The following is a 14901-nucleotide window of genomic DNA, read 5'->3' on the forward strand; positions in this document are numbered from 1 at the left end:
ACCATTCCAGAAAGTTGTTTTTTTTCCTTCACTTTACCAAAACATTTTCAACATACGGAATTTAAATTCAAAAGGAGAAGTCTCAATCGAACATTAGGAACAAAATCTTTCTGCAGCATTCAACATTGTCAGAGCAAAATCCAGCATCAGCTTTCGCTGCGTATCCTATCCTAGTTCAAAACCTCAGTTGCATAATGCAGAGCAAAAGTATTTTCACAAAAAAAACATCCAAAAATGTGGGTCTGGTCTCGTTCAATAGGGTTTTTCTTCTTGGCACCTAGGGCACGCACATATGAATCCATAATCTGCAAGCTGGGCCTGCCTCTCCTCGTACGGAACATCCTCATCGATGTAGGAGATGGTAATCTGGAATTTTCGTTGTTAGCAGGTTGCAAAATAACATTGTCAACGTTTTTTTTAAAACTGGTGGCATAAGAAAGATGATCTGAATAGTGTTAACAACTAAGTACCTCATCGTCCTTTCTGATAGGCTTCAGAGCAAGTATCACTGCATGACCATCAATATCCTGGAAGGGTAGTTCAGCAGCTTTATCTTTATCGGATTGCTGAATGGCAATTTGGTAGGAAAAATGAGCAGATTGGCTGGGAGAAATATAGTTACCTCATCTCTTTTAAATGCTTTAGCATTTGGACAGCAAGAATGATTCATGCAACTTTGCAAAGGAAAGAATGCAGTTCCTGCCAATGAGAGTGGAAAGTTCACAAGAGAACGGATATATACTCCTGGGTAAATAGAAAATTAAAGTACTATCGGGACATAAATAGGAAGAAGCTGCACATACCCTCGCAAGGAACTGCATAATCTTCACCTAAAGCATCTAGGAATGGCCTTGTGACCTTTTTAGCTTCCTCCTGTGATACATTGCATTTCAGATTAACAACGCCACTAGGTAAATATTAAAACCAACCACTGAACAACCTTCTTATCATCTGGAAGATCATCAATATGTATGAAATAGTCTTGGATAGGAGACGCAACAACCAAACCACTGGAATAAAAGACAGAAATCTATTGAGAGGGTATTATATCAAATGCAGTACTAAAACTTATTTCTGTTGCAGGTGGTGGAAAAAAAACACTGGCGAGTATGTGGATGCACATGCATAAATGAAAATATTCGGATTTACTTACAGATTGTTCAGCTCAAACATGCCAATTATATGGCCATACACCTCGAGAGAGAACACTAGAAAATGTCAAGGTGGCCCTTTTTTTACGAGAGTCAACGTAACTTGATTACTTGAATGTGAAGAGAGGCTGCTTATATATATGAAACTGGTCTTGTATATACCAAAAAGGATACAGGGTGCACACTCAGGATCAAAAATAGCGTCCTTGAGAAGTTGCAATGACTGCAAAATACAGAAGGTATGATCTTCCTATCAGCCCATTGGTATCTGAGACATCTTCCAATCATAACAATAGCCACTTTTTTGTGAGCCGTTTTTATATTTTAACTGGTGAACTAGTGAATAGAGCTTCGTTCCAGAGCACAATACTGTAAATAGAATATGAACTAATAGTTTCACACGAATGAAAGATGTGGTGAACTGGTGGCATAATTACCGTAAATGCGAGATCCCTAATTTGCTGCCTAAATGAATCTTCATCACAAGAATCAACATCCTCAGGCAAAGCAACAGAATCCCACCACCTGCAACCAGTTTTTTATTTCTTTACATATTTAGGGTGAAAAAACAATTCAAGATGTTGTAGAGGTAGAGCAAGGTAGTGAAAGCCATGCTGAGCCCAGAATAAAACATCTTGCTAGCAAAGCCCCAAAAGAGAACAAAATATGAAACCATGCAATACGGATCATATTGATTGCCATAAAAGGGAGAAGAGTTACTTGATATAGGAACCTTCAATTGTGCAATAAAATAGCACCGTTGATTAGTACCATACTAGGAGCTACGTTATAACAAAGGATTAATTACAAGTTCATGACTCTACCTCTTCTTGAAGCCCATTGAAATTGGCTTCCATGCTTCCATAAGCAAAGAAAAGTTTGATTCATCTGTGTTTTTTTGAAATTCAGACTGAATTTTTAGTTTCTTGTACCTCAGCAGAGTGAAAGTGATGACCTGACATGTAAAAAATGTACTGAGCTCATGCATCACAATCAGGAAATATTAAATCTCTTTCCATTGGTAGCCATAAGGAAATTGCACTTGAATCTTAAATCGCCTGACATCCATTAGCTCTAAAAATATCAATTCAAGTGTGATGCCCGAATACTTCTGCATTAGCCATTGCAAAGTTCTAGTAACTGAGCTGGGCACATAACATGATGTTTAGTGCTTAGTACACTGAAGTCTAGACGTTAATAGATATTCCTATTGCATACCTTGGCAGCAACCAGAAAAATATCATTGGACCCTGAAAACAATATTGTAAGTATCAGATAGCAGCCTGATAACCCCAATCACAAACATCACTAATCATGAACTAATTGATCTAGGCATAATATATCTAATGAATAGTGAACATCTCATAATGATGGTACATGATCATTGCATACTGCTAGCTTACCATTTGCATGTTCTACAAATTTCTGAAGAGCAGATTTCCGGGATGATTCAGTCTTAGATCCAGTACACAGCAAAGAGTGATAAGTTTCCCAGTCGGAATCAGCACATGATTGGCTAAAAAAAATGCAGTATCAACAAGTTACGGTTTCCCCCTCAAGATTACATTTCTTTCAAACGGACAGAAAGAACAAGTTACATACTCTGATTAGACAATTAGGTTTGAAGTTTTAACATGACTGACTACTACAACTTAAGATGGAGAATGAATATCAAATCACTGAAATATATGTGCCTCAATAAATATTTCTGATATCTTAGGGAATTCCTGTAAAAAAAGGGTGAACTGCAAAATGGTTAGCAACTCAAACCTGCAGTAGCGTTCTTCCTCACATCCACAACAAGGAACAACTTGAGGCAAACTAAAATGGTCTGTGAAAGGCAGTGACTTGTCACCAGTAATAAGTGATACTAAGACCTCTTCTGGCAAAGTATTACTGTTTTCCTTTGTTGCACCAGAAGAACTGGCACTCGAACCCACATCACTCTCATGGCAATGTCCCCTATCAGTGCAGTCACTGCTTAAACCAATGCTTTGCCAATACAGCCTTCGTCCTATCTGGAACTCTATAGAACCAATGAATCGGAAGCAATAACTACAGACAGCGCAATCAATCTGCAACAGAACACCAAATGGATACCATACTTCAGGGAGGAACAGTTCGCACAAAAAATACTGAAGTAAACAAATACCTAGGATAACTTTAGAAGCAGACAAACCTTGTTAAGACTATGCTGAGAACCAACTAATATTTGATCCTTTAGAATAAGATCCCCTTCTGCAAAGTCCTTGTTCGCGCAAACACCTGCAAGAACCAACTGGTTAAATGGCTTGTCTTTTACCTGGAACCAACTTTATGCAAGCATGCCATGTTTGCCGGATCACATTCACATGATGTGTAAGTATTCCGTAACCGGTACCTTTCCCATGCTTGCTGCTGAAGTTCACTCTTATACCATCATGTTTCTTGGACTGTATAAGCTCATCGTAGTATTCCTGAAAACAAAAGTAGCATACTTGTGTGTCAGATGTGAGCTATAGATTGCCAGCAACACAGGAACTCAGCAAGAAGGAGCAAATAAGGTCCTCAAGGAGTAAACAGTTTGTAATTTCAACTCAACAAGAACACAAAACATTGTTTCCGTTCTGTCGTATTAACGCCTCCATCGAGTGGCATTCACTACACACTGACTAAAAACACCTTAAAATTGAACTTCCGGAAAGAAACCAAGCTGTTACTGCTGCAAACAAACGAAAATCGCCTCTCACCTCACAAACCTAAACAATCCATTCATGCAGACCCAACAAGGATTCTGAGATTATCATTTCTCAGTAAGATAACTGAAACTAATCACGATAAGATATCGCCACCTATACTGTTCCTCCCATCATAGTACAATCACTTCCTCGTAACGAAATTTCCGACAACGATTACCACGGAAAACCTGAAAAGTCCAACCTTTTACGAAAAGAAGCTACCACGGCACACAACTCAATCAAATAGAGGAATTTCTGAGTATCCAGATGAGATCAAGAGGACGGATGAGTAAGGGAGGGAAGAAAAAGCATAGTACCTGCGCAGCTTGGAGCGGAGGGGTGGCGATGAGCTGCGCGATTTGGGGCGCAAACTCCCTGTCCAGATCGCACGGGCTTGCGCTGCTCCCACCCATGCCGCCGGCGCGAACTGCTGCCTCCTGCGGCGGCGGCTGCTTCTTCCGCCGCCGGTCGACGCGGGTTTTGGGGGTTTTTGTTCTCGAGCGCCTGTGCGGAGAGCAGAGAGGATACAGCTATACGCGTTCGGGCTAGAAAGGCGTAAATGAGGAAGTACGTGTTCTAGTGCTGAAAACGGAAACTGTTTTGCTTTTGAGTCAACTTTGACAGCCCGGGGTGTCAAAGTCAACATCCAGCATTCTCCCACGTAACCAAGCCCTTGTTTAGTTGTAAAATTTTTTGGCAAAAGAGTCACGTCGAACGTTTAACCGGATGTCGAAAGGGGTTTTCGGACGCTAACGAAAAAACAGATTTCAAATTCCGTCCAGAAACCGCGAGACGAATTTTTTGAGTCTAATCAATCCGTCAGTAGCATATGTTGACTACTGTAGCACTTATGGCTAATCATGTTCTAATTAGGCTTAAAAGATTCGTCTCACGATTTCCCCCGTAACTATATAATTAGTTTTAATGTTTATATATATTTAATGCTTCATTCAGGTGTTCAGAGATTCGATATGATGTAAGTTTTTGGGAACTAAACAGGCACAGGACATGCACCGAGGTTGCTTGTGATGGATACATTTTCAACATCCTCTTGATGATAATTAGAATAACGCAAAACCCCGCTAATTACAAGTTTTTTAGATACACCGAATACAGCAGAAAACAACTTCCCAGGTTCCTAATACACAATTCATAATCCATATACCATTTTACTTGCTGATAAAGTGAAAGTCAAGCCAGCTCTATCAACTAATTCCCATTAGATAGATAGCAGTATGATACCTTGTCAACTCCTTTGATCCAATCAATCAGCTCTGCCATGACCATGATCAGTATGAACTCCCCCAGATATATATGCAGCTAATCCAACTAGTACCCTAAATTACTTATATAATTGGCCATATCATTGGCATAATGCCGTCGACCTGTTCGTTCGTTAGTTGAGGCCCAAATTAAATGGGACATGGCGCGAGCAGGTACCTATACAAAATGTTCATCGTCATCCACGATCCAACCACCAGCTGGTGCAGCTCGATAAATTCACACGGCAGCTAGCTGCGCCATTGCTGGGATTAGTGGTGTAGCTGTGTAGCTAGCTAGCTAGCTCCCTCTCCTCTGCAGCCTCTTCCGTGGACTGTGTGAGTGCAGCAATGTCGTCGTCGTCGTCGTTGAAGGCTTTGGTGGCGCTCATGGCCGTGGCGGCCGTCGCCGAGCTCGCCGCCGCCGCCGGGAAGACGTACACGATCAAGTGGGCCTCCGGAGGGAACTACGGCGACTGGTCGTCCAAGAACGCGGTGGCCGTCGGCGACAGCGTCGGTACGTGAGCATTTTTCTCGTCCACAACTGTTCGTTCTTTGGCAATGGCGTGCGTGTTGGTGCTGATGGCGCACGGCGGCCGGCGGCGGCGAATGCATGGATGCAGTGTTCAAGTACGGCTCGCCGCACACCGTCGACGAGCTGTCGGAGGCGGACTACAAGTCGTGCAGCTTCACGAGCCCGGTGACGTCGGACGCCAGCGGCAGCACCACGGTCACGTTCGACGCGGCGGGGACGAGGTACTTCGCGTGCGCGGCGGCGGCCGGGTCGCACTGCAGCATGGGCCAGAAGGTGGCCATCACGGTCTCCAACTCGACGGCGCCGTCCAAGGGCGGCTCGCCGCCGTCGTCGCCGTACGGGGCGGCGGCGGGCGGCGCCGAGCTCGCCTCGAAGCTGGTGGTAGGCCTCGCCGTCGGCGCCGGTGCCATGCTCGCGCTCTGAACCTGAATTCATCTCTGGAATTACTCCGTTTCTTTCGGTGTTTACACTGTGTCATGTGCAGCAGTTCATTTTGATATGCTTTTGTTTGCTGTACGCAATTCTTCTTGAATGAATGAATAATTATGATTAATTACACAAAAAGAGTTCAAGGCAAAGGCATCGATCGCCAGCAAGATCATTTGAAAGGCTCCTTTGGAACGTTGGAATTTTACATGATTTTCTCCTAAATTACTTTACTTCAATTCCTTCTCAAATCCTCAAAATTCCTTGTTCCAAAGGGGCCTAAAATAAAATGAATAAAATGGAAGTTAGCACATTGAATGTATAAAATTAAAAATTTGCTCCGGTTAAAAAAAAGTACCTTAAGATACCGGTACCTTACGGTACGAAATCATTTCACACCATTAAATCTAGCTGGAGAAGATAAACCTGGTTAGATTTAAGGATCAGAAACGATTTGATACCATGAGATACTGACACCTCAAGGTAATTTTTTATTGACACAGAACAAATATCATAAAATTAACTGAAGAGAACTAAAGCATTTGCAATCACTTGGATATCAACGCTCAGAGAGGAGAGAAGGAACCAACATAAAAATTAACACGCCATATATACACACACAAAAGAAATCCTGAAGATGTGAGACCTCCTAATATCCCAGTTTTGGCGACGAGACATAATCTAATCACAAAAGCTACCGAACCCTTTGTCCAATGATCAGTGCAGTTAAGAAAAAAAAAATTGCTCGACGCATCAACCATGGTAAGGGATATCAGGTGCATAATTAATGGCTGCAAGGCTTGTCATCGACTAATAACTGATTACTGATATGTCAGGCCTGTGTTACGACAAAATTCACCATCCGTGTGAAGGACCATGAGCTGCCCTCATAATCTCATATTCCGAATAGATATTGGAGATCGTCTAAGGTGAGCCGAGTTGCGTTGCCACCAGGTTTGTCCCCACCGAAAGCGGATTGGACCATCTTTCTCTTTTTCTCCTGGCAAGAGGAACATAAACTTGTGTTCAGAAGAATGGAGAGGAATGCACGGTAAAACTGTCTAGTTACTTGAGCTGCCGTTACAATAGAAAGAATCTCAGAAAGCAAAGGTGCCTGAAATTGCCTAACTAAAACTCACAATAATTTCAAGACCACACACTTGCCGGCATACAAGATTGGGAAACTTCATTTTGTGATTAAAATACATTTTGAACTGATGAATTGAAGTAAGTTCACTACCATCGAACACATTCTGCATTCAGAGTTTCATACGACTATTTTTTTGGGGGGTGGGGGGGGGGTGTATTGTTTGTTTTTTTATGTAAAAGTCAAGCGACATATTTACAAACAAAAATAATTTGTGAATTAAAATTTTATGTACGTATTCTTGGCGATTTAAAAGGTAAGACTAGAAAATAAACTTCGGTGAAAAAATCACAAAAATCAACTTCCACTTTAAGGTTGAAAATTAAAATTTTGGCTTATAAGCATAAGCAAAAGCAAAAGAGATATGCATGCCATCTAAAATAAAAAAGATCAAGATTGTGAAATGAAAATAATAAGGCAAAATGATACCTGTAAAGCTAAAATGCGATCTTCCACCGTGTCTTTGATCGTTAAGCGGGAAACAGTTACAGGACGGATCTGACCAATTCTGTGTGCCCTATCAACTGCCTGGTCCTCAGCATAAGGGTTCCACCATGGATCAATCATAATCACATGGCAAGCAGCTACCATGTTTAAGCCAAGATTGCCAGCCTTAAGTGACATAAGCATTACTCTGACCTGAAGAATGAAAGAAGTTCTATTTGTTGAATACTACATGTAACATTGAAAGAAAGATGAAGAAGGATGTCTGAAAAGTACCTCTGGGTCAGTGTTGAACTCTTTCACTGCCTTTTCTCTTAAGTTGAGAGACATTGCACCATCGAGCCTTCTGAATTTTATACGATAGTTATCCAGTGAAAGCTCCAGCAAGTCCAGCATGCCAGTCCACTGGGAGAATACTATTGCCTTAGGAGGAGCTACTTCACTTGGATTTGATTCAATAGTATCACTCCCAGTAAGGGCATGTGTATTGACGATTGAGTTAAGTATGTCAGTGGCTGACCGGATCTTCGAGGAGATGTAACTGCTTTCACATATTGATGGGGATCCATCTGCTGCTTTAGAACTGCTAGTTGTTGCATCAGGCTGCAATTTTTCAGCTATACAAAACCTTAGTACTCCAGGTGAAAAAACTGATTCAGCACTTAGTTGCTTTCCACAAAAAGGGGAGGGGCAAACATTGTAATCACTTGCTAAGCTTTCATGTACACATTGATAGCAGAAAACATGACCGCACGTTGCTACCACGGCATTCTCAGGTGTGTCCTGCAAAATGCGGAAAAATTGAATTATCGTTGTTATCTAAGCATGCAGTGGAGCTACAAACAGTTCAGACAAAATTAAGCCACTGATTGTTTAATCAAACATGCATAACAACCCAGTTCTAATTTCCTTATTTTGATATTTCATAAAAGAAACTGCTTGAGGATAGTGTAACAAATTCAAGATGTGACTAGATTGCTTACACTGCATCTGGAACAAATTTCATAGCCTCCACCTTCCAGCTTTCTAAGCAAATTTATCACTGTTTCCTTAGGAAGTTGCTTTGCCACTTCTATAGAGCCAGTATCAATCAAATCTGATTGCTTCCCATTCAAAAGAAGAGGATGGTCACAAGCCTGCCGAAGTCGCAGCAGCAATACAAGAATGTTTGCATAATTCTCTTTTATCGTCCCAGCAGCAGCATATTCCTGTAGTATGAACATGGAGTATAAACAATCAGAAGCATTTTGCACTGCAATTTCTGGATTTCTGCAAATATTTTGAAGAAGAAAATCACAAGGAAAACTCCGAACTTGACTACTAAACTTACCTGTGTTACAAAGACAATGCAAATAGTTGGCTTCCTTTTGTCAAAGGAAAGAGCAAAGACAAAACAATTGCTGCGGGGCCAATACAGCTAAAATCCCTCACAGATCAAATGTGTTTAACAGATGAGACAATGCAGAAAACAAACTGTTTGGAAAGTATCGATGTGTCATAACTGCCAGTGACTTTCATTTAAGATCTAAACTAATAATTGCAATATTTTTACAGAAGAAGTGGAATTGAAGTGGTCATACCTTGAACTTTTCCCTAGAACCTTCTTCAAGCATCATATAGAAAGTCCGCTCCTCTTTTATGAAGTCTATTTTGCTCAGCTGAATCGTTTTTGGTGGTATTTTTATGATCGGTTCTCCATCAATTAGTGTTTCTGTATTGAAACAGTTCAAAAATAGATTAATAAACCAATGATACATCACAAAATATTTAACACAATTAACTCAAGCAACATACAAATAAACAGAATATTACTCAATATGATTCCTCCCAAAATAGATAGTACTGTTTCAATTTGTTCCTCACCTTCAGAATTTCCATATTTTCAGATATACTTCATGACTTACATAAAATGGAAAGAGACCCAAGATAAGAGGTGTTTTTTCCAATAGAAAATGGAAATTGATGTTGTCATGATGTCATATTATCATGATATCATATATAGAGTGCTCCAGCACATACACACATAGAATAAATCAATATTTTTAAATTTTCCTAGTTATGAGTAATACAACAATTATTGTCAGGAATTAGTAAGCATTTCAGACAATGAGATGTGGCTTGACACGGTAGATAACCACAAAGTACAAATTTGAAGACATATATATGTAGTCATGGTATTTCACTTTACCTTTTGTGCGCCGCAGCAGAACTATCTTCAAGATAGCTTGGAGTTTCTTATAGCCACGAGTTGCATCTCTAGAAATTTGACACTTTATCATTGATTGAAAGGAGCTATACACAGAATATGGTTCATATTTCAAGAAACGGAAATAACTATACAAATCATCGATTGTATTTTGTATAGGTGTTCCTGATAAGCACCATCTCCTTTTTGCTTCCAGTCCACAACAGGCTCTAGCCACTTGGGTACGGTAATTTTTTATCGTTTGAGCTTCATCAAGCACAACCCTGAACCATCGTACCCTGGCAAGTGGTCCACCATCAAGGTCAGGACCTGAATTCTTAGGTTTCTTTTTCTTCTTTGCTTCATTATTTTTCTTTCTTTTATTGCCAATAGAAAATGCTGGACATAATCCATATGTTTCGCTGTCCTTTTTCTCCATATGCTCATCAGAGTTTTGTTCAGGTACCTCATGGGCTACAATTGTGTATGTGGTGGCAACAACATCATATTTTATCAACTCAGTTGGATCTTTAGTCCTTGAACCTCCATGATAAACTAAAACAGACAATTTAGAACTTTCATTAACCTTGGCAGCCAACTCATTAGCCCACTGTTTAAGAACACTGGCCGGACACACCACAAGTGTTCCTGCAGCTGGCCTATTAGCAGTCCTCGAAGTTGACGAAGACGATGGCCTCGCTCTGGTGTTCTTCTTGGGTTCAACTTTGTCAGCCTTTGCCATTCTATCAAAAACAGAGCCCGATTGACTAGCCCAGGGTTTCAGATCGGTGGCATCACTTGCTGTTTCTAATGATGGAAACAATATTGAAGCATGCGGCATGTTCACTTGTTCACTCTTCAGTTGCTTCTTATCCATGACTATCATTGTCTCATCCTCATCAAGGTTTAGAGCTACAGATTTCATACTGTCCGAATCAGCAGACATGAACTTAGACTGATGAACCCTCTCCTTTTGTATAAGGGCAATAGTTGATATTGTCTTCCCAAGACCCTGAGTCACATAAAGTTATGCCTCTATGAGAAAGGGGGTATGGTAAAAGAAGTGATGATTATGAAGGTAGAAAATAGAGATTACCTGATCGTCTGCCAAAATTCCACCGGAACAATGTGAACTATTCTCCTTGGAAATCATCCAAGCTAATGCTATTCTCTTTCAGTAATCAAGAAGCAGCAGTGAATAGGATCAGTATAATAAATAGAATTTCACATAGCCGAGATTTTCAAAATATAAATTTTACCTGGTGCTTAAGGAGTGATATTGACATAACACCTTCAGGCAAATCTTCTTCCAGTATTTCTTGACTGATATGCTGCATAATATTTTATGTTTAACAAAGGTATAATCCACAGTAGGTACAATAAAATGGAATCACCAAACGATTAAATTGAATACCTTCAGGGCTTCATCATACACTGCTCTCTCATCACGGCCAAAAAGTTTCTTTTCTACGTTTAAGTGGCTTTGGGTGCCAAGCCCATTAACTCCAAAATTGTTAACAGAATTTCTGTATGGCATTGATGGAGGAAAGATCCTATGTGAATTCAGACCTCCATATGCATTGAAACAACCTGACAGTTTCAAACAGAGGAAAAAGAATTACTAATATCACATTTTATACTAGTAAATAACTTTTTGTGTGATCACCTATCAGAAAATTTGAGGGAAATATGGTGCTATTAATAGTTAGCTTCCTACCTGTTGACATTGCAGACGTAGGCATCTCAATTCCATTGGCAGCATTTGTTTGAAAACTATTACACTTCACAGTGGATTCTTCCTCGATCCTATTGTTACCTAAACTTGAACGGCTGAACAGAAATGATTGAGGAGGCTGAACCTCATAGACATCATCTGACAGGTTTCAAAAGGGGAAAATTTAGTTTTACTAATCACAGGTTAGAGAAGTGTACTTTAATCATTGCTATTTGTGATAGTTAATCAAGGATAGTTCTACTTACCGTCATCCTCATCAGTTGAAACACCCTGGCCGTAGCTAACATATGACTTGCGGAGTGAAGGAAACTCAGTTCCGTTGTAGTAGTGCACAGTGTTAGGTTTCACAGTGAGATGTGTACTTTCAATATTGTTACCACCTGTTCCACAAAGTGGGTGAGACCTGTAGCTGCTGCTCATGAAGGGATGTGGAAGAGTATTGTATTGCCAATTACTGTTGTGAATGTTAAAGTCAGTATTGATATCGCTTCTGATTTCAACATCTGATCTATCCTCAGGACTGTGTGAGGATAAACCATGAGTGTTCTTTGACCAAGTATAGTCATCTAGCCTGACTAATTGTTCTGCACTATTCTTGCCAAATGCTGTGTTGAGTGAAACAGGGACCTGGTTAAAACCATCATTGGGGTCGTCAAAATCAAGACCATCATTGGGATCGTCAAAATCAAGTCCATCTTCTCTATATGAGCACAAACTGCCGTTGTCTTCACTGTCTGAAGACAAGTCAATAATATCCATATTGCTAGCAAACATGTGCATCAACTCTCTGTTCTCAGATATCCAAGATGCTTAACTTGACTAATCCCCAACAAGTTTGGCCCGACCACACAATCTCAAGGTTATCTCCAGAACACTGTAACCAAATTATCTTGATCAACCCACTTGAGTACTATCTTCTGCAAAATGATTTGTGAATTGGAAATCAGAACAGATGATGCATTAAGTAATTTGCAGCAGTATCTGTGGTTTAGTTCTTCAAGGGGCACTGCAATAGCCCAGATGGAAAACTTAGTACATACACGGGTCGGAAATAACACCTAAAACACACTTCTTTTTTTACAACAAGAACAGTATCTGCCTAGACCAAGAGACAATGATGTGAACTGGTACATAAAAGCATAGAACATCAAGGAAGTAAACCCTAATGCTTCTCTAGGCTAAATATATAGGTCAACAAGCAGAACCAGCTTCAAGTCAATCACAGCTGAAACCTTCACCATTTATCCAATGGTCAAATGATAAAAGAGGCAGATTTGTTGTAGGCTTGTAGCATGAATATAAGTATCGCCGTAACACAAGGAAAGACGGTTAGCCAATTACAGAACAACGTAAGAAAAAAAAAACAATTTGCACACTGCCTACGGAATGCACGCCCCTAATCGAGCCCATGATCGCTTAGAACTCCCCGAAACCGCGTAATCGACCAACCCCAAGCCCTTACCCATCTGTGCGAAATCTGATCAAAGCCGCCGCCTTTCCGCGCAAAACCATCCACCACAATAAAAAAGTTCCCCGAACAAACGGCAAACCCTTGCACCCAAACCAACCATCACACAATACCATACCATTCCGCTCGAACCAATCACTGACCCAAAACAAACCGCCAAAAAAGAAGAAGAAAAGAACCGATTTTGCAGCGAGATGATCAGTTCACCTCCTCCGAACCGGCGGCTCGAACCCCGGCTCCGCCGCCGATCATCCGACGGAGGGATCGGAGAACGGATTAACGCTAGCCAAAACCCGAACGAGCCGAACCGGACGCGAGGGGATTCAGGGGGCGGGCGGTTCGCGACGGCGGCCGCGTCGGAAGAACTCTGGGTCTGGGAGGCGGAAAGGAGGAGCCTTGGGACTTCTATTATCAAGGCGTTGGTTCCACCGGCGTTTCTGTGTCGCCGCGACGTGGGACCCACCGCCCCGGTCCCACCTGTCAGTGGGCGCGGGCGAGCGGGAAAGGGAAATATTTTGATTGGCTGCACAACTCGAAATCGTGTGCGTTGACTTGCAACGGAAGGAAGAGTTGGGGCAGTTGGCTGCCGGTGAATTTCCGCTCAATCTCCTCGCGATCCTGGGTCGAGATGTTCGGTTGTCCCCACCTGTCAGTGACACGCGGGAAGAGCCCTGGAAATTCAACTTGTAGATTCCATTCTGGATATTTGAACCGTTTTCTTTATAATCCTGTATATACGGTTAGGGCATCACCTTACCTACCCTATGAATAACGGCAGAACCTGCATCAGTGAATATTAGTTGTTGTTGTAGCCACGATGATGAAAGAATAAAAATGGATAGTAAGCTAAACCCCACCATCACTGGCTTGTGAGAGAAAAAGATAGGAAAAAAGAGAAATCATTTGTTTATTCCTTATAACTAGGTTATAACTAGGTAGCAAGCATATTATCTTATATTAACTACTTACTATTCTTACAGCGTATACAATCCAGTAACAGTACTATTTTATTTCTTACTGCCTACCTTATATCCATGCTGTGGATGCCCTTGTATCGTTTGCTATTTCGTCAACGAGTTACAGCGAACTCTTGAGAATGAGCTAAAAGCTAATTCTCGGTTTATTGTTTTATTGATGCGTGTATGCTGGGAGGAAGGATGAAATGAGCTAAAAGCTAATTCTCGGTTTATTGTTTTATTGATGCGTGTATGCTGGGAGGAAGGATGAAAAGACGACGGCTAACCTTTTAACTGGAGCTCATTTTTCGCTTTTATTTATGTTTATAAATTAAATTTTAAATTTTTAACCTTAGTTTAGAGATTCTGAGGTTTTTCATCGAATTTTAAGTTTCAATTTTGATTTATAGATTAAGAACACGTATATAATTTTTATTCATAAAATATTTTTCGTTTGTAAATTTATCATTTGGTTTTTTTTCTTAAATAATCCAGCCAATAGCCCCCTAGTTTAAAGATATAAAGATATAATCCCTCATTCCAAAATATGTTTATTTTTCTAGTTTAAGTTGGAACTAGAAAGATAAATTTATTTTAACGTGGATGAAATATTGAATAGATACATAACTTTTATGCTGTAGTAACAAGGATACGCACCCCGTCTATTCGCTTTTGCCTTTGTTTATGCTTATAAGTTAAATTTTAAATTTTTTACCATAAATTTATAGCTTATTTTTCACCCCTAGCTTTTTAGATTATAAGAGCTCGCATATAATTTTTTTATTCATAAATTATTTTTTCATTTACAAATATTGACTTTTTTTATAAAAAAAACAAACAATCATCATCGTATTGTGTTCATACAAGCTAGTCATGCA

At 40.4% G+C, this 14901-nt stretch overlaps 3 protein-coding genes across 3 annotated transcripts; 1 reads left to right on the forward strand and 2 right to left on the reverse strand.

Moving 5' to 3' along the window:
- Window position 1: 1 nt before the first annotated feature.
- On the reverse strand, window positions 2–4416 carry LOC102700428 (histone-lysine N-methyltransferase ATXR2). Its single transcript, XM_015836761.2, has 15 exons — window positions 4186–4416; window positions 3532–3607; window positions 3331–3416; window positions 2922–3226; window positions 2555–2667; window positions 2370–2401; window positions 1976–2106; window positions 1589–1676; window positions 1326–1374; window positions 1154–1208; window positions 941–1010; window positions 804–873; window positions 623–699; window positions 471–527; window positions 2–366 (listed from the first exon to the last, which is right to left on the reverse strand). Exons 1-15 carry the CDS (start codon window positions 4279–4281, stop codon window positions 253–255), a joined length of 1419 nt encoding a protein of 472 aa, XP_015692247.1. The 5' UTR covers window positions 4282–4416; the 3' UTR covers window positions 2–252.
- A 1062-nt stretch (window positions 4417–5478) lies between these two features.
- On the forward strand, window positions 5479–6085 carry LOC102715849 (blue copper protein-like). The gene is made up of 2 exons (XM_015836500.2): window positions 5479–5644; window positions 5751–6085. The coding sequence occupies exons 1-2, from the start codon at window positions 5479–5481 to the stop codon at window positions 6083–6085; spliced, it is 501 nt and encodes a 166-aa protein (XP_015691986.2).
- A 507-nt stretch (window positions 6086–6592) lies between these two features.
- On the reverse strand, window positions 6593–13363 carry LOC102716124 (helicase-like transcription factor CHR28). Its single transcript, XM_006652801.2, has 12 exons — window positions 13275–13363; window positions 11845–12516; window positions 11582–11737; window positions 11279–11454; window positions 11124–11195; window positions 10961–11035; window positions 9868–10876; window positions 9260–9390; window positions 8663–8887; window positions 7956–8462; window positions 7665–7874; window positions 6593–7088 (listed from the first exon to the last, which is right to left on the reverse strand). The coding sequence occupies exons 2-12, from the start codon at window positions 12377–12379 to the stop codon at window positions 6984–6986; spliced, it is 3201 nt and encodes a 1066-aa protein (XP_006652864.1). The 5' UTR covers window positions 12380–12516; window positions 13275–13363; the 3' UTR covers window positions 6593–6983.
- Between the last annotated feature and the right edge of the window lie 1538 nt (window positions 13364–14901).

This window comes from Oryza brachyantha, chromosome 4 (assembly GCF_000231095.2).
Source record: "Oryza brachyantha chromosome 4, ObraRS2, whole genome shotgun sequence".
Taxonomy (NCBI): domain Eukaryota; kingdom Viridiplantae; phylum Streptophyta; class Magnoliopsida; order Poales; family Poaceae; genus Oryza; species Oryza brachyantha.